At 38.9% G+C, this 24443-nt stretch overlaps 1 protein-coding gene across 2 annotated transcripts; it reads left to right on the plus strand.

Moving 5' to 3' along the window:
- Positions 1–203: 203 nt before the first annotated feature.
- Positions 204–23650, plus strand: EIF2S1 (eukaryotic translation initiation factor 2 subunit alpha). Of its 2 annotated transcripts, none has more exons than XM_010588699.3 (8): positions 204–603; positions 5401–5642; positions 10507–10586; positions 12815–12966; positions 16399–16505; positions 17873–17970; positions 18661–18804; positions 23097–23650. In XM_010588699.3, exons 2-8 carry the CDS (start codon positions 5402–5404, stop codon positions 23220–23222), a joined length of 948 nt encoding a protein of 315 aa, XP_010587001.1. In that variant the 5' UTR covers positions 204–603; position 5401; the 3' UTR covers positions 23223–23650. The 2 variants fall into 2 exon arrangements, with proteins under 2 accessions (XP_010587001.1, XP_003408769.2); XM_003408721.4 differs by lacking the exon at positions 204–603 and adding an exon at positions 624–2121.
- Positions 23651–24443: the final 793 nt, after the last annotated feature.

Genomic DNA, 24443 nt, shown 5'->3' on the forward strand with positions numbered 1-24443 from the left:
AACACGCACTCCACTTCCGTTTCCTGTTAGCCCATGAACAGGGAGGGGACGAGGAAAAGGTGGTGCCCGGATGTTGAGGCGCGCGCACCGCGGAACCACCCCCTCAATCCCGGTTCGCCCGTCGGGCCCTCCTCTTCGGTCCCCCGGCGGCTGCGCAAGGCGGTTGACGCGACTGGCGACAGGAGATAAGAGCACACTCCTTTTCCTCCTCCCCTTTTCCATTTTCACAGCGCCACCTCGTGGTTGACTAAAGCTTTGAGAAAGAATCCATTCTTCACGGACAAAGAATCAGAGTCCTACCTCTTCCCCGAGCCTTGCAGGTTACTACATGAAGAATAAAGGTAGCGAGACGGCGCGTTTTTCCGGTCTTCCTGTGACCCACATTCTTTCCAGTTCTCGGAGGACCTGGACTCTATGATTAGTGAAGAAGGGCCTCTATTCTCTTGGCGTTTGCGTGGTGCGAGGGCGTTCCGCATGCGCAGTGGGGTGAGCGAAGCGCACGCTGAGAAGGCTCGCTCGCTGCTGCTGGTGGAGCAGTTCTCATCTTTCCGATCAAAGAGGGCGGCGCGAGACCCCGGTGCGGGACTCACACACAGACCTCAGGTGACTAATCCCCCAGCTCGATTTCTGCAAGAACATACTTTGGTTTGTGGCCCGTGACGGGTGGTCGCGAGGTCGGGCCCCGGGCTGGGACCCCCTCCCTCTTCCCGTCCCTGAGCGGGAAGTACCCGGACACCGCCGGTTGTGCAGGGGGCCGCCTCGCCGATTCCGAGGCACTCTTTTCGTGTGCAAGAGTCGTCATTGTTCGAGTAGAGGAACCTCGTGATAGAAAGTGGGCCAAGTGAACAGTACAGCCTCTCCAGTGTGCTTAAAGTGAAGATCGCTTGAGGTGGGGCGGCCTCGGGACAACACTGTCAGCCCCTACCCCGCCCTAGGACGCAGCTCTTTGCTATTTCCGGGCCTGAGTATGCTGTCCTTTTTCTTCCGCCCCAGCAATACTACGAAAATGGTTTCTAAATGGAAACCAGACCGGACTCTTCAAGGCACCAGTGGAGTGGGTCTCCATGTTGAAAAGATCTGAGTTAACGAAGATCCAAGAATAGTTGATTCATCGAATAATTGGTTTTTTAAAAAGCCTCATATTATTCTGTCGCTCTTGTGCATATCTGTAGACTACGTCAACCCCTGAATTGAAACTAAATCATACTACTGAGTTTATTACTCTTAGTTTCAGTTTGCCGTGTTGCGGCAATAAGGAGAATAGAACTGTAGGAACACGCAGTGGTTGTATACTTATCCGTAACTAAAAGGGTACAATAAAAGAATACTTCAGGCTACATAAGTATTCAGTCTGAGGCCCTTTTAATTATTTCCAAAGCTTAACGCTGCTTTAATTTCATTAAGCAAGAAACACTTTCTTGGGAAAAACGAAGGAAGCCTTGATTTTTCTCTTGATTGAATTGTTTTTCAAGGAAGAAACTTGTAACTCTCTGTCTTTCAGCAGTTTCAGAATTACTTGTTATAGAATCTTACTGCCAGTTTTCAGTTCATCTGATGCCAGATTACAGTTACTGGTTCTCAAAAGATGTAGTTGCTTAATGCACAATAGTGTGTGCAGAAATCTGGTGATATTTCCTATATGTTAACTACAATAAAGTAGCTTAAAAGATTTATTAGTGTAGGCTCTGTATACTAAAAACTAGTATTCAGAGAGCACAACTGTGTTAGAATGGAATTATAATTATCTTATCAGGAGAGTTGTCCCCAGTCCCCATCACATTATGCTCTTTACTTTGCAAAGGAATGTGGACTCCCTGCCTGCGTTTTGGTGAGTTGGCTGTGTACTGGTTTAAAGAAGGAAATCCAACATACCATTTGACCAGGCAAAATTACTGACAATTTGAAATTAGCTTGGAGTTCAGTTAGTATATTTTGAGAGATGGATAATATTTTTCATCTCAGAATACATGCTAGTACCAGTTGTCATCTACTTGATTCTGACTCACGGCGACTCCATGTGTTTCCGAGTAGAACTGTGCTTCCTAGGGTTTTCGTCAGGAAGCAGATCCTCAGGCCTCTGTTCCACGGCATCTCTGGGCGGATTTTAACTGCCACCCTTAGGTTAGTAGTCAAGGACTTCATCATCTGCAACACCAGGGACTCCAGAATATTTTGAAGATGGGTGGTTTTTTGTTTTTTAAATCTCAGAGCACATACAGTATTGTAGTATTTTTTAACATATTGAGGCTCTGTAGGTGAGAGAAGGATGCCTTGCATTTGATGTCAGAATGTGTGGGCTTAGCTCCTGCTCTGGTGCTCATCATGCATTTGTCCCTGAGAAGTCACTTAATATTTCTGTGCTTCAGTTCTCTGTTAATTGATTCACTGTGCTCCTTTCATAGTACTTTGTATTGTAGTTACTTACTGGTTTGTTTCCTGCTCTATACTTCATTCCTTAGGTCGGAGCCTTTCTTGCATCAACAGTGCTTGGCACTTAGTGGATACTGCAAAAGTTAATAGTTTAGTGAATTATAAAATGAAAATAATACCTGCTTTGCATTTTAATATCATATTTTTATACTGGAACCCTGATGGTATAGTGGTTAAGATCTACAGCTGCTAACCAAAAGGTCGGCAGTTTGAATCTACTAGCCACTCCTTGGAAACCCTTTGGGGCAGTTCTGCTGTGTCCTGGAGGGTTGCTATAAGTTAGAATTGACTTGACGGCAATTTTTTTTTAAATGTTTACATACCACATTACACAAATCAAAATGTTATTGCATATATTTTATCTCATTTGATACCTTCAACAAGCATGTGTGGTACATGACAAAGACGAGAAAACCGTAATTTAAAGGAAGTACCCTGAGCAACCATAGCTGGTAAGACAAGAACAACATCTGGAACCCATGTCTAGGGCCGTTCACAAAGTTCACCATGCTAGTGCCTGACTAGAGGGCTTGTTGTTGATGTCCAAATAAAATATGTCAAAGTGCTTTGAAAAACGATAAAGCGCTGAATCAAAATAGCTAATGTCATTTCTGTTTTCCTGAGTGATACAAAAAGCTAGTGTTATTAGCATTTGCACTTCATAAGGAGATGTGGTCAAAAATCTGTCAACCAGTATACAGGTTGTTTGTGAAATAGATTGTTTTTCTCCTTATCAGCTACTTATCTTTAGTGTGACTAACACGCAGAAACCATCAGCAGTATTCCTTTATTTAGTCTATATATTGCCAAGAGACTTGTACCTCCTAAAGAAGTAGCACTCTTATTTACTTTCAGGATTCTTACACTATTGCCTGTGTTCTTTAACCATCAGATTAAGCATTTCATCCCCAAAATTATCAGCTGTACATTTGGGGACAGTTGGTAAGTAAGTGTGGTTAACACCTGTTAAATCTCTTTAAACTGTGTCACGTATTTCCATTATATCATTTATTTTGATACCTAGTTTGAAACTGTTTTTAGCTCTCAAATTTGAATACGTACAGACACTTGATAACAATTGTTCAAAAAAATCCCTGTTTAAAACCACTGAAAAAAAAAACACTGGCTCAGCTGTTTCTTGGTGGATAATTCTGGCCATTAAATGTCTGGTTCCCTTTATTTGGTAAATCCCTATTTTGTTAAACTACAAAAGAAATACATCTCTGCCACTGTTGTTAATATGTTGCTTTTTGTTTGTTAAATAGGACAGATTAGTACTAGTACTAATAGTTTGCCCTGATCTGTGCTGTGTGATCCAGCACTGAATATGTATATTAATGTTGCTTTTTGTTGAAGTATGATGTTTCTAATTGTAAGATATTTGTTGGTAACACTGAGGAACTGTAGCCTGGTGGAAAGAGTGCAGACTCTGGTTCCAAGCTGCATGGGTGAAATCCTGGCTGTATCACTTGCTGGCAGTATATGAAAGGACTGGGTTTTTTTAACTCGTGCTTGATTTCTTTGTCTGTAAAATGGGAGGGCATTGGCACTCTCTAAGTGTTACCTTAGAGAGATAGGCAGTGGGCAAATGACATAGGGCCCTGTAGGTAGGAGAAAGATGTATAAGTCAGTGGGAAGCCACTGGGAGTATAATGTGAGGGCCAGTTAGCAGTTCTCAAACTACACTGCAGCCAAAGTCTAGTGCTCCATGAGCTGGATGTGAGTGTCCTACCACTAAAGAAAAGCAACAGCCGCCTTATTTCCCAACTAACAAAAAAAAAAGTTATTAAATGAATTTTCACAGTTTTTTCTTAGATCTTAGGTTCTGTTGCTGGTTACCTTCAGAACTCTGACAGTAGTAAATAGGTGAAGGTTAACAGAAAAATATGTGATCAGCCCTGATTAGCTTCAGAGCTTCGTTTTTTAAAATATGCATTTATCCATAGTATGATTTCAGGCTCATGAATCATATTAATGGCATTAATATGAATTATTTCGTGTTTGCTAGAGAATAATGACTTCTAGACACGCCACCACCTAAACAAGTTTGAGAACCACTGTTGTAGAAAAAAGGAGTGGTGCCGAAGTAGCTTGGGTGGATCAAAGTAAATAGCTTTAAGTATGTTTAATACTTGGAAGTTAAGAGAAACTTATGTAAACATTATGATGGAGATCTGTAAACCAATACTCAAGATTAGGTATACTTATTTGACAACAACAACAAAAAATACTTAAGAGTGGAAAAAACAGAAGCTGGAAATTTTGGTAATTGTGAATTAAATTCAAGTTTTTTTGAAAAGGAAGAAAATAAGAAAGGAGGATGTATTTTAGTTATGTTTAATGTCGTGATGTATCAATTTTTCGATTTTTTCTCCTTGACACATAATACTGTAATTATGGTTTTGGCCATAACAAATAGTGAAGTTAGGAAGAAGGGATTTTTCCCTTTATACAGTGGGTGGTAGTATGTACAATCTTAGCTGACTTAGAGTGGCTTAGTTTTGCTCGTAGGTTTATAATAGTAGTGATGCTTCCCATCATTTGGTTATTCCTCAAAGTGGTGGTATTAAAGTAGTATTTGCCCTGGAGAGTACCTTTAATCCTTAGATTAAGAGTACTTTATAGTGATCATTACTTTTTATGATTCTTCTGAAACTAGTAGCAAGAATCACCTAAACCTTACAAAAATGTGGAACAAAATAAAAATTAAAGCTTGATTCTTGATGGAGCTTATTAGATGTTACTCAGAATAAAGGTTGTATGAAACTGATAAAGATTTCCTGAATTCCGTATTTGAATATCTATGTCTTTTTTAGGTACCATTTAAGAAATTCAAAAAGGTGAGAAAACTAATAAACGTTGTTTTCCTTTATCTTGTGTTTTGTTCCTAATGGCAAGATAATGGAAAATTGATTTTTCTTCTCTGATCATAACTAAATGTATAATTTGATTCTTTTGTTTAAATTGCAGAATGCCAGGTTTAAGCTGTAGATTTTATCAACACAAATTTCCTGAGGTGGAAGATGTAGTGATGGTGAATGTGAGGTCCATTGCCGAGATGGGGGCTTACGTCAGCCTCCTAGAATACAACAACATTGAAGGCATGATTCTTCTTAGTGAGTTGTCCAGAAGGCGTATCCGTTCTATAAACAAACTCATCCGAATTGGCAGGAACGAGTGTGTGGTTGTCATTAGAGTGGACAAAGAAAAAGGTAAATGAGAAATTTATCTCAAATGTAATTTAGCTTTCTAGTTGTTTTAAAAAAAGATTTATTTATCTAGTTGTTTTAAAAAAAGATCTAAAAAGCTTTTTATAAATTACCTATTGTAGTAAAAAAAAAAACAAAAAATTCTTTTAAACTATTTTTTATACAAAGTTGTTAGAAAAGGATGCCAGTTAGCTGTCTAAGCAATACCTCTTTTAAATTGGTAGTGATTTAATTAATACTTCCAGGGGCTAGTTTTTGTGGGTCAAAACACTTGAATTTTATTTCCAGTGGTGATCAGGATCTTTGATGGCACACAACAACAACAATTAGGATCTTGGTAGCAGACTCCCGTTGGCCAAACTTGGAAGAGAAGAAAACCAGGGTACAAATTCATTCATATGCATTGGTAGGTTTGAATGGGTTATCTTGGATGCCCCTGTTTTGATTTAAAGCTAAGATGGTAATCAGAACATGGAAATGGGACAAAAGTACATGGGTTTTAGGAATATTTTATATTTAAGTTTTGAGAAAGCAATATATCTACCCCCCGCCCCCCAACCCAGTATTATCTAGCTCTCTGATAATCAGAATGTTTGTGTCCCCCAGATTCTATGTGGATCTTGTAGACAGTGCTGAATGAATATTAATTTTTACCCATTCAGTGCCTTTATTCTAGACCCCATGTGAACCATCACTTTTGTGAACACATTTTTTTCTAACACAGTGCACAATACCATTAAATAGGTTTTGGCTTCAGCTGGCTGAATATAATTGGTTCCAGCCATCTTACTGTAATTTATTAGTTGTTCGTGTCCAATTAGCAGTTACCATAATGCTTAAAAGACTATCTGTTAGTCATCTTGATTAAACTTGTCTTTCTGAATCTTCTTAGCCATACCGTTCACTGATACTTTCTCACTTCTCCAAGTGAATAATTTTATACATGATCGGCACTTCATTTTTTTCAGAGTAATCTTAAATGACAGACTTTGGGAACATGTTATTTTTTGGGTAGTGACTACCACTTAGCACGTTGATTATTCTAAATGTTTTGATGTGGCTTACTTGCAACACTCCAAAAAAGAGTCCCAGTTACTTGAAGACTGGGACCATTCCTTAAACTTCTGTGAGTCTGTCCATCATTGCGCTAGTAGGACCTAGAATGGTGCATAGTTCTGGACACTGGTTAACATAATGTTTTTAACAAACAAAATGTCTGGTCACGTCTTTTAAATTCGAACGGAATCTTTATAGATTATGTGATTTTTTTTTTTTTTTATATAAACGTGTATACAAAAGAAGAAATCAAATATATTTTCAACTGAGATCAGAAAGAAGTGGAAGGGTGTACTTGCATAAGTACAATAGATATGTGTAGCAATATGTCCATAGCAGCATTGCATGGTATTAATTAAAAACAGGAAGCCAAAATGAGGACTAGGTAAAAAAGTTATGTCGTACCCATGCAATAGAACTTTATACAGAATGAGATTTGAATGTTCTGATACGCAGAGGTCTCCAGGATAGAATAAGAAAAAAAGCAAAGTGTAAAAGATTCATTTCTGATAATATCATAGCTCACACTGGATGGACCCGTTAACCCATAATAGCTATAAACTCTGGACAAATATTAAAAAAAAAAAAACTGAAGACGATGGAGAGCAACCAAAAGCGGGCAGAAGATAGAATTGACACAGAAGAAGGGAATCGCACTGCATAAGTTTTCTGCTTTTATGGCCTGAGACTGCAGACAGTTTCAACCAGGGCAGCTAAAGCTATAGTGGAAAACCCACAGTCTTACTGACTCCAGGAATCAGAGACCAGAGTTCTGGATGATCCAGCAGCTGGAAAGTGGTAGTGGTGGGAATCAGAGAAAGCAGAGAGCCACTAAGTTGATACGTAAGCTGTGATCAGATCTCTGGCTTCAAGCAACCCAAAAGGATAAAATGGATTTCGCTTGCTCCCCACCTAGGGGAACAGCTTATAATTTGATTCCAGACAAGTTAACTCCCTGCTGAAACAAAGAAAATCAGTATAATTGAGAGGAACGTAAGGAATCTAGAGACTGCCATGTAGCATTCACAATGTCCAAGGTACAATCCAGAATTGCTAAACGTGAAGAAACAGACTAAAGGCAATCAGTGGAGACTGACCCAAAGATGACCCAGATGTTGGAATTAGCAGACAAGGATTTTAAAGCAGATACTATAATTGTTCAGGACATGAAAGGAAATGTGCTTGTAATGAATGAACAAAATGAAATCTCAGCAGAGAAATTATAAATTATCACATAAAGCCAAATATAAATTTTAAAACTGAAAAATACAGTATCTAAAAAATTCACTGCATGAGCTAAACAACAGGTTGAAAGTGACAGAAGGGTGAGTGAACTTGAAGATTGCTCATTGAAAATTATTTGGTCTTAAAAACAGAGGGAAAAAAATGGAGCAGAACCTCAGCATCCTATCCAGTATCTATAGGTCTATATTAGATGAAAAGGAGAAAGCGTAGAAAATATATTTGAAGAAATAATGACCAAAAGTTCTAGATGTAATAAACACATTTATGAATTGAAGAAGCTCACCAAACCTATTAATACAAATAAGACTACATCTAGGCACATGAAAGTGAAAAACAGATAAAGGAGAAACCTTGAAAGTAGCTAGAGGAAAAGGACACCTACAGGGCAACAATGATAGAAATTGCAGCTGGCTTCTTAATTGGAGATCATGGAGGCCAGAGAGTGGAGTGACACCTTTAAAGTACTAAAAAAAAAAAAAAAAAAAGATTAAACCAGAATTCTATATCTAGAGAAAATAAACAGCAGTGCAGGTAAAATGAAGACATTTGCAGACAAATAGAAACTAAGAATTTATTGTCAAACAGACCTCCATGGCAGGAAATGCTAAAGGAAGTTCTTCAGGGTGAAGAGAAGTCATGCCAGAAATGGAAAATACATGGGTAAATGTGAAAGACTGTTTTTCTGTCTGAATCTCTTAGTAGTCAGCAACTGGAATCAGAAGTAGAGCACTTTTCTTCAGCTCTGTGAGTCATTCTAGGGAGTCGCGGGATCCGAAGGGGTGGTGGAAGCCACTAGGTCAGAAGTGAGGAGGGCCTGGGGACCCCTAAGTTTACGTCTGGAATCCTGAAGGGAGTAAAGGAAACCAAGTTTGTAGCCAGCAGGGCAGAAGTGATGGGGGCCTGGGGACTCCCCAAGCTTGTGGCTGGCATCTGAAGTCTTGGGCAGACTTAGCAGTCTAGGGGACTGCCCTTTAACTTGGGAGCTTCGACTTAGCTCCGGGGGGTTAGAGTCAGAGGAAGAAATGGCACTGCATCTGCAGTCAGAAATGGAATTAGAGTAGAACTGAATTCCTTCAATTTAATCGGTGTCGAGAAGTGAGATTTGGTTTTCAGTCCGTTGGTGTGACGAGTAGAATAGGCTGCATCGATTGCCCTTACGCAACCTAAATGTCCTTCAGCTGGTAAATGAGTTAAAACAAACTGATGCATCCCTACAATAGAATACCACTCAGAAACAAAAAGGACTTGCTGATATATGCAGTAATCTGGATGAATCTCAAATGCATTGTACTAAGTGAAAGAAACCAGACTTAAAGGTCTGCGTGCTGGTTTCCATTTATTTGACATTCTGGAAAAGACAAAACTGTAGGGATCAAAAACATTAGTGGGTGGTAGGGGCTTGGAGTGGGGTTGAAAACAGGAAAAATTTGGGCGGGGGGATGGAACTGTTCTATATCTTGATCGTGGTGGTGGTTACACAACTATATTCTTTTGTTAAAACTCAGAACTATACACTAGAAGGAATGCATTTTACTGTGTGTGTAGACATATACAAAATTTTTAATGAAAAACTCAATCTGAAAATCCATGTATATTTAACGATACAGAAAAAAACATATAATTAATAGATGGAGAAAATCATTTGACAAAATTTACTCATTTGTAATAAAAGATCAGCAAACTAGAAATAGAAGGGAACTACCTTCATCTGATAGTGAAAAATCTACAAGCACACTTTACCCCCAATTTATTGGAAACAAGGCAAGGACATTCTACCCTCACCACCTTTCATCAGCACTGCTCAAGAAGTCCTAACGAGGCACAGGTTTGTGGATTTCAGCCATTTTCAGGCTATTTGACCTTGGGAAATTTTTTAACCTTTCTTGAGTTCTAATTTCTCCAGGTTAAAAAAAAAAAAGGGAGGGGTGGTACAGAAAGAGATGATGAGGTATCATGTAGGGCTGTTGAGAGGGTTCAGTGAAATGCTCAAGTAAAGCACCTACTACCCACCCACCCACCCACTGCTTTCAAGTTGATTGCAACTCATAATGACCCTGGAGGGTCACATATTTCTCTTGTGGAGCAGCTGGTGGGTTCAAGCCACTGACTTCTCCGTTAGCAGCCAAGCGAGTAGCCACTGTGCAACCAGGGCTCCTCTGCGGCTACTACTACGGGAATACGTTAGCCAGTAGAAGGTAGTTCTGATTTGTTTCAGGTGTTTTGTTGACCCAGGATGGCTTCTGAAACTCCATCAGAGTGAACTCCTATTCTCTGAAGCACAGGGAGAGAATGTGACTAGCTTTCATCTGGGTAATTATGAAGTATGCATTCTCTTCATTAAAATGATAGAGGATATTCACTTGATGATAAAAATGCATTTCTGAGAACAAATCAAAATCTCTCATCTTGTACTTATGCAATATTTTGTCACTTTGATTTTAGTGGGGAATAATTGTAGGTATACCCACCAAACTATTTGGTTATGAAAACTAGTCACAGTAATACGATGGCACCTGAACAGATACTGCTTTAAAATGCTAATTTTTTCAAAATTCTCTCATGACAGGATATATTGATCTGTCTAAAAGAAGAGTTTCTCCAGAGGAAGCAATTAAATGTGAAGACAAATTCACCAAGTCCAAAACTGTAAGTTGATTTTTGAGTCACATTAATTTACTATCTGATGTGCTGAATAAATAATCAGCATGTGTCCTTCCTGGCCAAAAAATAAAATAAAATCAACAACAAAAAAACCCTACATTTTCTGTAACTTTTAGAAATACTTCCAATTATACACTATATGGAAAAATAATTTGAAGACTTACTTTCCAAGGAATATGACTACAGTGTTTGTATCTCATGGCGCTACTGCCTTAAAGCTTGTGATCTAAAATTCTCCTTACCTAAAGTGATGGGGAATGTTGATTTGCCCAGATCTGTGCCAAAAAGTTAGTGGATTTTGTTTTATGGTAAAATACATACAACGAAACATTTGTCATTTCAGCCATTTTTACTTGTACAGTACAGTGACAGTGATTACACTCATCATGTTGCTGTCGCTGCTATTTGTTTTGCAAATTTTTCATCACCCTTAGCAGAAACTCTGTATCCCTTGAGCACTAACTCCCTGTTTCCCCCTCCCATCTACCCCTAGTTAGCCACTAATAATAAGAGTTAGTGTTTTCAAGCCATTTTAGGTTAAGTTAACTGTGGATGACTTTATTTGATTTGGCTTATGTCTCACTGGGATGTCATAACTCGTCGTTCTGGACTTTCAACCCTATTCTGGGATAAGGGCCGTAGGGACAACCAGCTGTTGTCTGTTAAGAATGAGCAGGCATTGAGTGAGGATTTGTACAATTTCTTTGAATGCAAGAAAACAGGGATTTCTTTCTGTAATTCCCTACCTGCTTCTCATTCGCAATAAGCAGTAATAAAGCAAGCACAGTCATTTCCTCCTCCTTCTGTTTCTCTGTCCTCAGGTCCAACTTAGATCATCCTTCACGCCCTGTATCCTCAGCTTTCGATTGCACTAATTCCATTGTTGCTGTTTTCTTTGCCCTTCTCTGATGTCGTTTGTTCTCTTTTGCCATGTGTATTCCTGTTCTCGAGGGAAAATGCTAAGAACAATGTTCAAGTGATGAGAAGATTTTTAAAATCTTACTTAAACGTAATAAAAGAGAGAGAATAAAGATCTAAAAGCTATCAGACCATTGCCAGATCATCCCTTTGTTTTAATGGTGTGATTACTGTCACTATAGTTTGAAAACACCTTAGTAAAATTCCTGCAAAATCTTTTTTAAACTCTAGGACCTTGCTACTCAGAATGTAGTCTGAATCGACAGCATTGGTACCACCTGGCTGCTTACTAGAACTGCAGACCCTCAGACGCCACCAAGTGTGAGAAGCACTGCTCTAGGAAGCTTCCATTTTGTTTTGTGTTCATCGGATGTTAAAATGACTGTTAGTAGATCTTACATTAGGAAAGGAGACTTAAAAATGAAATAACCAATGTTACTGCATTTCCTCACTTAATTTTCATGTATAACTAACATGAACACCTCCTCTTAGGCTCTCTTCTCTAAGCCTTTTGTTATTTTTAAAAGGAAAAAAGCTTGGTGGCAGAGGGTGAAGGAAGGGTTGAAGAGTAATTGTTAAAGGATAACAGACCAAAATGAGTGTAAAATATCTCAGTTGTGGTTCTGTACTCTCATGGAATAAGAATAGAATAATAGCTTACATTTACATAATAGTTTTCCATTTATAATGTGCTTGGCATATATTTGATCTGTGCAAGAGCTGTCTGCAATAAGAAGGAAAGATACTAGTGTCTACATTTTTCTGATGAGAAAACTGAAGTTAAGAAAGGTTAATTTTTTCGAAGGTCAAGATTTGACCCAAGCCTTGGGACTCTAAATCAAGTACACTATTTCTATTTATTATATGCACACGAGTCTATTACTATGGGAAAGCAAGTATTTTTCTATGGACAAAGAATTTGTGTGAATATCTTTCACTGTTAAGGAATTGTAGTCAAACCAACAAAAGGCTTGTTTTTATATGCTTTCTACTAAAATGTAAAAATATCTATTTTTATACATCTCTTTGATAGTTCTGTGACCTGAACTACAGCAATATAGTTATTTTTTTCTTACTAAAAGCTAAAATGTAGCTTTTTTTCTGGTTAGTTGGTTCAGATGCGGGGTTTAGGTACTTTTAATAACTAAGCTTGGACTACATACTACCACAGACTAAATAATTTGCAGCTTTGTTTATAAATCATTGCAACCTTTTAGAGTTGGGGTGTGGAAATGGATCACCATAAAGTGTTACAAGGCAACTTTGAATTGTTGAGCCCCTCATCTTGTTTCCAGGTGTACAGCATTCTTCGTCACGTGGCTGAGGTGTTAGAATACACCAAGGATGAGCAGCTGGAGAGCCTGTTCCAGAGGACCGCCTGGGTGTTTGATGACAAGTACAGGAGACCTGGATATGGTGCCTATGATGCATTTAAGCATGCAGTCTCGTAAGAACGCCTTCTTGGTTCTGCTTCTACCTTGATATCACGGCTGCCAGGTCTAGCACGCAAGTTGATAACCTGACAACATTCACGTATTAAACCCTTGCCAAATTTAAATTAGAATATTTCTGTATAGAGACCCATGATCTGGGCCAGTCCTACGTGGCCAAAACTATATGGTTTCATCTCACATTGCTCCCTTTTACATTTTCCACTTTCTCCTAGTTTTGTTATTGCCCTAGGTAACTTCAGGACCAATGTGAACGTCTTGTTCAGAACTAACCTGCTGTTTTCTTTACCTCAATTCCTTTGACTTTCAGCCCACATTACTTCAGCCACTGTTTCCTGTAGCCTTACCCTGGGCCTTACAATCACCAGGATTTGCTCTGTCTAAAACCTTTAATTCACATGTTTCATTCTTTTCCCACAGCTTTCTGTTCTTCCAGCTCTCATCCATATGGTTAGTCCTATTCTCTTATCTTGGGCTCTAATTCCAAACTTTTTTTTCTTCTCCCTGACTTCTCCCTGTCTCCTGCCTTTTCTTTCTATTTCTAATCCAGCATAGACACACCATGGTCCTTCAGTTCAGCAGCTTTCTTGCCAATGTCATGAACTTTTTGCCCTGTCTGTCCTTTTGTTACGTCCAACCCTGAAGTGACGTTCCTGTCTTCTCTGTACTTGTAGGCTGCTGAGTGCTACTAGAGAAAAATGACAGTCTTGCGGGTTGGTGTCACCTCATATTCATGGTCTCCAACCTCAGCAGGGCCCTCCTGCTGCCCCGTATTCTCTCTGCTTCTGGTTCCTGTTCAGCTCTTCCTCCCGTTCTTAGAGTAGCTATTTTAGAGCTTCTCCACGCCCTATCTACTCCACCGCCCTTCCCTCCCAGCTGGTGAGCTCACCACCTGTTTTGTAGAGAAAACAGAAGCCATTGCACAAGAACCCCCTCTACCTCCTTTCACCATCTCAGCAAACTTACCTCCATTCGACCTGTCATTTCCTCCTGCTCTCCTGACACTGGAATTCTTATCCTTCCTGCTTTCAACCTAATCTTCCCACCTGAGCCCAGCTACTGCTCAAGGATCTCTTTCTATCCATTATTCCCTCTGAGTGTTTACCCCTTCCTTTTATTAGTTTTGTTCTGTCAGCATAAAAGCATGCTCCAGTTTGTCCCATTTATCTAAGAATCAGGCTTCTCAGCCTTCCCTCTACTTTTTCCTGTAGCAAGCAGCATACCTCAACTTACTGTCTCTACTTCATCACCCCCCACTGCTTCCTAAATGTTAGTGCTCCACAAGCAGCCTCACCACTGCACTCAGGTTACTTTCCAACTCATGGGCTGCCTCAGGGCTTTAGTCCGTTCAGCCCTCAGAATGCGACTGTCAGAACCCCCAGCAAGCAGCCTCATCTGGGGCTCCAAATCCCATCTGGTTTGGCCCTGTGTGACCTAGAATTCTCTTCTCTTTATTTTTGGTTTTGTCTTTTTTCGTATCATATTGTGGAAAGAGTGGGAACAACAATAATAATAACTACATTTATATAATTCTCACAACAACTCTAGTGTAAAAGTTATTATCCCTGTCTCATAGATGAGGAAATTGAGGCAGAGTTAAAGTAATTTGTCCAAGGTCACATAGCTAGCAAATGCCAGAGCCAGGATCCAGAGTTGGTGCTGTTAACCATTAAGCACTGCTTTATATTTCTGTCTGCTTGACTTCAGTTCTATATCCTCAGTCAGTGTATTTATTAATGTGGTTTACTGTCATCACCTGGTCCCAGCTTACATCTCTAGCTTCCACCTCCAGCACCCCTTCCCTTAACACTAGGCCTTGGTTCATGTTGTTCCCTTCCCTTGTAACAGTCTTCTCTTGCCTCATCACTCATGTAACCACTATCTAGATCTAAGTAATTTAGTTCTTTGCCAGATGTGCTTCATACATTTTTTTCTTTTAATTAAGAGAAATTTCTGAGCGTGTTGGAAACAGTGTTTTACCCCTCCCATCCATTCCCCTCATTCATCTGTGGTAATCACTATTCTGAAATTAGTGTGTATCGTTATCATTTGTTTTTATACTTGACTAAATACATGTATCCATAAAGTATACGTCGAATCATTTTTTGTATTTAGTATTTGTTGTATCATTGTATCTTTCTGTAGCTTGCGTTTTTACTCAGCTGCTGTTCAGCAGGATTTCTCCAAATGGAGAGATATATACCTGCTTCATTCATATTAGCTTCGGTGTAGTATTTCATTGTGAGAATATGTTTTATCTGTTCCCTGTTGATAAGTAATTTTTCTTCTTATTTTTTCGTTTTTCCATGTATATGTCTCCATGTATAGGTATTTGAGAGTTTCCACTTAAGAGTGGAATTGCTGGGTCATAGGACTATTAAAAAAAAAAAAAGGATTATAGGTATCTTTAAATTTACTTGGTTTTACCAAATTACTGTCCAGATATATCACATTTTTTCCTTTTGCCCATCAAAATGGTATCTTGTTTTGACTTGCATTTTCCAGACTGTGGGTGAAGTTAACATCTTTCATACGCTTATTGACCATTTGTATTTCCTGTAAAATTTGCTTGTTTTCAGTTGGTTTGTCTTCTTGTTGCTTTGTACTTAGTTATTAGCTGAATGAATGTTCCCTTCACCCAAATTCTTTTGCCTTTCATTCCTTAACCAGACCTCATGCTTTTTAAAACTGGTATTTGCTCATACAGTTCCTTTTTTATAAATTGTAACTCTCTTACAATTACTTGTAAGAAAGTGAAAGTGTTGTCATTATTTCATTGTTTTCATTTGTCCATTCAGCAGGCAGCTAGGTGGTGTGCCCAGTGCTGGGGCTACAGCAGTAAGTAAGGTCCTGGTCCCTGACTCATGCTGCTTTGGAGGGTCTGAGCGTCAGATGAGACCCACTTTCTCCATGAGGCCCTTCCTGGCTCCCATGGATACACTTTTTCTTTATTTTTACAAGTTTTTCAATACTGTTTTTCTTTTCAAACTAGGTTATAAACTCCTTGAAGCAGGAATTGCTAATTACATGGAAATGCTTAATTGTAGTAGAATGTCATAAGTATTTGGAGACATTTTAAATTGATCGTTTTAGCCAGGGTGCTAAAATTTTCTTTTCAATAATCACCAAAATTCATTGATTGTGTTCTATTTGGCATACACTGCTGAGTCCTTTACTTGCATTGTCTCATTTAATACTCACCATAAACCTGTGAGTTATACCGTTTTCATCCCCGTTTTACACATTTGGACGCCAGGGTTTAGAAAGGCCCAAAGACATAGTTATTAAAGTGCAAAGCTAAGATTAGAACTTAAATTCTGACAGTAAAACCTGCCCTCTTAACCATTGTCCTCTGGTAGCATGTTTGGTTTCACAGTTACCAGTAACTTGATCTTTGTTTTGTGTTTTGTTTGTTTGTTTTTCATCAGAGACCCGTCTATTTTGGATACTTTAGATCTGAATGAAAATGAACGGCGAGTACTCATTGACAATATTAATAGGCGTTTGACTCCACAGGCTGTTAAAATTCGAGCAGGTAAGTATTAATGATTTTTTAAATACATCGCATGTACCAAAAACAAACTGTTAAAGTAACGAGCCAGAGAACACACTGCCGCAGCAACATCAATGAACTTTTCCAGGTGTTTATTTTTCCTAACAAGAAGAGCTGAAGAAATTAAATTATTTTGCTTCTACTGCATTATCTTAAAATGTATATGTTAACACAAGTTGCTAACAGTCATATAAGCCCAACTGACTTTAAGTTAGCCCTGTTTTAAAAAGGGGTTTATTGTTGTGTTTTAGTGCATACTTTAAAATATTCTAACAATATAACAGTATTCTCCCATGCGTTTGGATTAATTGTCATTAATAGTTTGGAATATATTCTCTCAAACTTTTTTTGTACATATACTGTACTTGGATGTATGTGAATATAAATATGTTTTTCCTTTTTTTTTTTTAGCAAAGATAGGATCATACTGTGCAGAATTTTCTCCAGCTAGCTTTTTCCACTCGGTCCCTACTAGTTATCCTCCCGTGCAGAATATAATAATCTTTCTCAGTCTTTTTAGTGGCTGGGTAGTATTCCTTAGAACAGATAAACCCTACTATAAACCAGTCCCCTCTTGATAAACATTAGGTTGTTCCATTTTTTTTCTATTACAAAACACTGCAAATTCACAACCTTGTATGTATATACCTACCATTACAGTGTTCTGTAAGAAAAATACCTAGAAGTAGAATTGCTGGGTTAAGGGTTATGCATGTTTATGCATGTTTGTAAGTGAAATACATGGTCAGTGACTGTTCTAAATTATTTTGGTTACGCTTCATTCAGTCTTCACCACATACTCCTATCTCCATCTCACAAATAAGGAACTGAGGTACAGAAAGGTTGGAGGCAGGATTTGAACCCAAGCAGTCCAACCAAAAGGTTGGCAGTTCAAACCTACCAGCGGCTTTGCAGGAGAAAAGACCTGGCGATCTGCTTCCATAAGGATTACAGCCTAGGAAAGCCTATGGGACAATTCCACACTGTCGTATAGGGTCACTATGAGTCGAGAGCTAAACCCTGAATCTCTTTCCTGAATTTCATAGCCAGAATTTAAGTTGTCTGTTAAATTTCTGTCTTTTATAGCTTCTTCTTTAGGTGGCTTGATGTGGATGAGAAGATACAGGCTTTCTTTTTTTTTTTTTCTTCTTCTAATTTTGAAAGTTTTCATAATAAAGATTTTTTTAATTGTGAAAGTTTATAGTTGGGATTGATTTCTAATTGAAAGGGTGATGAAAGCATTCCTAAGTATTTGAATACTAGCGTATCTGCCACATCTCTGATTTATTTTAAACGTTGAGATATTTTTATAATTTTTGGTATCAGCTTTTAAATATTTTTAATTTTAGATATTGAAGTGGCTTGCTATGGTTATGAAGGTATTGATGCTGTAAAAGAAGCCCTGAGAGCAGGTTTGAATTGTTCCACAGAAACCATGCCCATCAAGGTAAGTAATCTCCCTGCTGAAGCATGCACCCAAACCAAATCAGAACCTTGTTTTCTTTTTTTTTGTAATGATCACGTTTCATAACAGGAGTATGTTTTTGCCCTTAACCTGGAGCAGTGTTCTTGGTGTTATTTCTAGGATGTTTGAGATTAGTGGAGACTTTTTGTTGGTGGTGGTGGTGCTATTGTTGCTGCTGTCACAGTGGGTGGAGATTCCTGCTGGTTTTTAGTGCTGGGGGCTATCATTTTAAACCTCCTATACAATAAAAAGTTGCTAGGCCCAAAATGCTCATAGCACCTTGTAATGCTTATAGTACCCCAGTCACAGCTTTTAAGAGGTTTAGTCTGAATGTTTCATTAGTGATAAAATAAGTTGGATGGTTGTTGCTCAGCATCTCTTTCTTCTGTTAGTTTAGATGGCTGTAGTTAGGTTAGCCACCATAGCACACCAAGAAGTCATAATTCTTTATATTCAGTATTGCAGTGGACTGCTTGTACTACTGGACTAGATCACTATAATTAGCTTTTGCTGAATTAACAAACTACCCCAAATTGCTAAACTGCAGAATTTGGAGATTAGTTTTGGGGTGCTATGTTGATGCAGCATATTAACAAAACAGTCGTTGGACATCCTTATAGTTGTATGTTGAGTAGGTACATTCATAATTGAATTTTTGTCTTTCTCCCTTAGATTAACCTAATAGCTCCTCCTCGGTATGTGATGACTACAACCACCCTGGAGAGAACAGAAGGTCTTTCTGTCCTCAACCAAGCTATGGCTGTTATCAAAGAAAAGATTGAAGAAAAGAGGGGTGTCTTCAATGTTCAAATGGAGGTGAGATCAGTACCCTTTTTTTATTTTTTTTTTGCCTTATTCTTAAGTGTTTTAAGAACTTTTAAACCATCTAAATGATTTGCATCCTAAGATACCTAACCACTGCTTTTTAAAACATCAGATACAATTAGGATTATTAATTTGCTAACCATAAAAATAATCGTTAGTTCAGAGGGCTTTTTATAGGTGAATAAGAGCCATTAGCACTGGACTGTCATGTATATCACAGGATGGCTATTCAGGACTGTAGTCATTGGTTGTAAAAACAGTGTAGGAGTAGTGTCAGACCTCCTCTAACTTCACAAGGGGAAAGGAGAGTCAAGATCAACACCCCAGACTTCCGGCCAACACAGCACCATAGACAGAAGCACCACACGATCCCTCCACAGCAAACCCCAAAAACTAAATAAAACAGAGACAAATATCATTGTGGGAACCTGAAGTGCCAAATGAAGGGATAACTCAGCCAAGCACCAAGTGGAATAAAAACCTGACAGAGGACAGAGAGCTAAGAGAGATACATTTGGAGGGCCCCATTAGCTAACACAGTACACATCCACCATCTTGGACTCCTGTCAGAGATGGGCAGACTGGGAGCATGGGAAAGCAGCTTCATGGAACTCCCAGCAGGAGACAGCACCTGGTAACCAGCAATACACACTTTTCCACCCCCCATTCTCTCCCCACTGCTCTACCTCTGAGTTTCCTGGCTGGCTGCAGTAGCTGGGCTGCTGGGAAGTACAGTGTTCGTGCCAGTTGGCTTCACCCTACCTACGTTGGAGTTCGGCAGACAGGGTGTACGGGAAAGCAGCTTCATGAAGTTCCCAGCAGGAGAGACAGAGCACCTGTATGTGCCACAAACAACCCATGCCAGCCCCTCCCCTTCAGCTGGACCTGCCCTGCTGTACCATACCTGAATTACTGGCCCTGCCCTTTGGAAATGGTGACTACAGATGCAACATCAAAGATCGCACAGCCCACCTGTTTAGAATAACCAAATAAAACAAAAAAATAGGACGAAACAAATCTGCAATCAAGAAATGAAGAAAATAACTACTGAATGTCCCAAAGACAGCAGACAGTATCAAAACATATGAAAAGCAGGACAGGATGGTTCCAGTAGCCATCCAAAATAAAACACCAAATGACTTGCCAGTAGAAGAAAAGGCACTAAAACTACCTGACAGGGAACTGAAATCTCTAATATTCAGAGCAATCCAAGAGCAGAAGCAAAAGAAGACAAAAATAAGGAAAAAATAGAAAAATTTATGGAGAAGGCAGACAAATTCGTGGAAAATATAGACAAAAAAATGGAACAATTCAGAAAAGTAATACAGGAACAAAATGCCAAGATAAATTCACAACTAGAAATCATACAAACAACAATTAGAAATCCAAAAGATAACCAACTAAGATTTCAGAAATGGAAAGTGTCACAGAAGGGCTGAGGAGCAGACTTAAAACAACGGAAGATAGAATCAACGAAATTGAAGACGAATACTTGGTACAACTCTGTTTGAGGAAAAATCAGACAAAAGAATGAAGAAAAATAAACCCTGAGAATCGTGGGGTACAGTCAAAAGCAAAAATTTTTGAGTGATCAAAGTTCCAGAACAGGGAGAGGAAACGGAAAACACAGAGAGGATCGTTGAAGAATTGCTGACAGAAAACTTCCCTAATATCATGAATGATGAAAAGCTGACCATCCGAGAAGCTCAACAAACCCCACATAGGATAGACCCCTCAAAGAAAAACACCAAGGCATATCATAATCACACTCGCTAAAACTGAAGACAAAAAATCCTGCAAGCAGCTCGAGAAAAACAAAGTTACCTACGGAGGAGAAACAGTAAGACTAAGCTCTGATAATTCAGCAGAAACCATCCAAGCAGGAAGACAATGGGATGATATGTATAAAACCTTGAAAGAAAAAAATCGCCAACCAAGAATAATATATCCTGCAATACTTTCATACAGATAAGGTGGTGAAATTAGGACATTTCCAGATAAATAGAAATTAAGAGAATATGTAAAAACCAAACCAGATTTACAAGAATTATTAAAGGGAGTCCTTTGGTCTGAGAACAAAGGACATCAGACCACAGCCTGAATCTAGGACACAAGATTGTACCAGCCAGATACCAACCTAGGAAATGAACTCTCAAGGACTATCCAAAACCAAAACATTTGCAACAGGGAACGAGAGAGGTTAATCTGTAAATGACGACAATGTCAGAACAATAAAAGAGGGAATAAACAGTTAGATATAAAACTTTCTAATGGAGAGGAAGGCAAGGTGATGCCAAGTAATAATAGACTAGCTCAAACTTAGATACGAGTACATTTCAAGGTAACCACAAAGAAAGTTACCAAACCTACTCATCAAAATAAAGAAGAAAAACATATAATTCTCAATAAAAACAAAATCTTCAAAAACGAAAGAATGAAAAAGAAATCCACAAGCAAAAGGAACTCAGCACAGGAGAGTAAGAGAAACAAAGAAAATGTTAGCACCACACAAAAAAAGCACTCACCACATGAATAGGTACATGTACACCCATCTTCAATGCAGCATTGTTCACAATAGCAAAAAGATGGAAACAACCTAGATGCCTGTCAGCAGATGAATGGATAAACAAACAGCGGTACATACACACAATGGAGCGTTACACAACGATAAAGAACAGTGCACCTGTAAAGCATCTCATAACATGGATGCACCTGGAGAACATTATGTTAAACAAAAGGAATCACAATAGAGGGTCCTGGACAGAGCTGGAAAAAAATGTAGAACAAAATTCTAACTCAAAAAGAAAGACCAGATTTGCTGGCCTGACAGAGACTGGAGAAACCCTGAGAGTATGGCCCCCGAATACCCTTTGACTTCAGTAATGATAATGAGGCCACTCCTGAGGTTCACACTTCAGCCAAAGATTGAACAGACCCATGGAACAAAACAAGACTAAAGGGGCACACCAGCCCTGGGGCAGGGACTGTAATGCAGGAGGGAACAGGAAAGCTGGTAATAGGGAAACCATGGTTGAGAAGGGAGAGTGTTGACATGTCTTGGGGTTGTTAACCAGTGTCATACAACAGTGTGTATACCAACTGTTCAATGAGAAACTAGTTCTGTAAACTTTCATTTAAAGTTTAATTAAATAAATAAAAGATCAACAGCCCAAGGCTGATTCCCATGAGGTGAAGGTCAGATATGTCTTCTCTTCTTCACCATCTTTTCCAGTTCCAACACCAGCCGTCCCTTCTACAGCACACTCTACTTCTCTGCTGGGTTCGATTATTCATTGCAGTGGCCACATTACAACTCACAGACCACACTCAGGATTATGGGGTTTATTAGGGAAGTCACAGTTACCATTCAGGCTGAGGAACACTCAGGATACAGTTTTTCCATCAGGACAGCCTCTCCTTTGGCCTGTGCTCAAAGGCACTTGACCTTCTCTCTGTGGGGCGGGAAGCACACCATGCCTCCTCCCTGCCGGGTCTCTGCTGCCTGGTCTCTCCTTCCTTGGTGGTGGTGGGCTCTTCTTTGTGCTGTAGAATTGGCTCTCTTTTAAGGCAAAACTGACCAATCCCCTTGGTGGACCACAGTTGTTTGCACAGCCCCACCCAGTCACCTGGGTGTGAGTTGGAAGACCTTGGCAAGAAGGACTGTACTGAGTAATTCATCATAGCACAGTGGTGTTGGGTTTTTCTCCCATTAAAATATAGACAATAAAAAGGAGTAATATCAGAATTTGAACGTGGAATGCTTAAAATTTGACCTCAGAATTAGAAACAAGAGTAGCCTGTCTTTTCCTCATCTCAGTAAGAAGGAAACCTAAGTTCCTCATGTGTGTACGTGTGTGTGTGTGTGTGGTGCGTGTGTGTAATGATTCCCTCTGAAAAAGAGTGGTAATTTATTTTGAGTCTAGACTTGCATTTTTTGTTTGTTTGCTAAACAGGATATCTATTATTTGTGGGCTTGCTTTAAAGATATATAGCCATTAAGGTTGTTTTCATATGTTTTTAGTTTCAGTTGTAAAGATGACAGAACATGGTATTCCATTTTAATACACCCACATATCATTTTGCTGTGTTGTCTTATTTTCAGAAATTCTTCCATTATTTATCTACTGGAAGTTACTGGTAATATGTCAGCACTCCGAAATAAACAAATACGGCAGACTTGTTAGGAAGAAAAGTGTTTCCTTGAGTTAAAATACTAGACGGTGAAATTGAATTTGTGTCCTGTTTTACTACCTCACTTTGAAATTATGCCTCTGCTTCCACAGCCCAAAGTGGTCACAGATACAGACGAGACCGAGCTGGCGAGGCAGTTGGAGAGGCTGGAGAGAGAAAATGCAGAAGTGGATGGAGATGACGATGCAGAAGAAATGGAAGCCAAAGCTGAAGACTAACTGTGGGAAACCGAGTCCAATTTAAGGAAAACAAAGCAGCCCGTCCTGGCTGGACTGCATAAACCCTAGACTTGAAAGTTTTCCAGTATTGAAAACTTTAAAGCTGAATATTTTTTATTTCCAAGTATTTAAATGTTCCGACAGACCAGACCGTGAAATGCCCTCCTAAATATCAGCTGTTTTCACACAGTAGCTCCAACACATGGAGCATTTTTTAAGGGAGTGGCCTAATTTCACCAGAGACTAAAATCTTTAAGAATAGTCATAAAATTGGGCATGTGATTTCCTTCTCTGATGTCTCCAGATTGGCACTCCTTTGTAATTCAGTACCTCCATGAGATTTAACCAAGGGCACTCAAAGCAAACAGTCCCAGTCTTTCTATAAAATGTATTCGAGCAAACATTAAATAAATTTTTGGGATATTTAACTATAGGCTTCTTCCTTCTTGTCACTAGTTAAGAGCATTCTGAATACTAAGACCTTAATTCTACTCATTTTAGTCTTGATACAGAAACATGAGGGCAGATGAACAGCGCATTTTATGTGCCTTCGGAACATCTTACAATAAGAGAGGGATTAATTCTGGAATTAAAAAAAAAAGGTATCTGCTAGAAAGGATCTGTTTAGCAGATTCTTTCAAAAGGAGATTTTAGAGCAAATTTTAACAGCAGTGAAAGCTGACTCTTAACGGGGGAAAATTGTAAAAATGCAATTACAGAATTACATTGGTTGTGTGCCTTTTACCTATTTGAGACCAATGACAGCATGTGGTTGAAGGAGAATTTATCATAGTGGTTCTTGTCGGTGTACTTAAGCTGCTTGTCTGAGTTCGTACTTCAGGGTATAAATTATGTTTAAAAAAAAAAAAAGCGAGAGAGATGCTGCTGCTTTGATGTAGTTATTTTGAGTCTCATCACCCAGCTTTTGATTTTTTTTCCACTAAAATAGCCACTAGATGCCACCTGGAGCTTCAGCTCTCTTTATAAAAAAACAGGCATCTGCTCGAACGCAGTTGCAGCAATTCTTCAACAAGTTTTTATCTTTAAGAGCTAATTATTTTAAAGGTGTATGTGTAAAATAAGTTTTACAGGTAACATTGAAGTTATAACTACAGTAGTCAAAAGAGAGGAAATCTTAAGTTTCTTTGGTCTTCTTGTCTTCACCCGTATAATTGAGGCACAAGATATATTTAATTTTATTAATTATAATAGCTGTTTAAA

Source organism: Loxodonta africana, chromosome 10 (assembly GCF_030014295.1).
Source record: "Loxodonta africana isolate mLoxAfr1 chromosome 10, mLoxAfr1.hap2, whole genome shotgun sequence".
Lineage (NCBI taxonomy): Eukaryota > Metazoa > Chordata > Mammalia > Proboscidea > Elephantidae > Loxodonta > Loxodonta africana.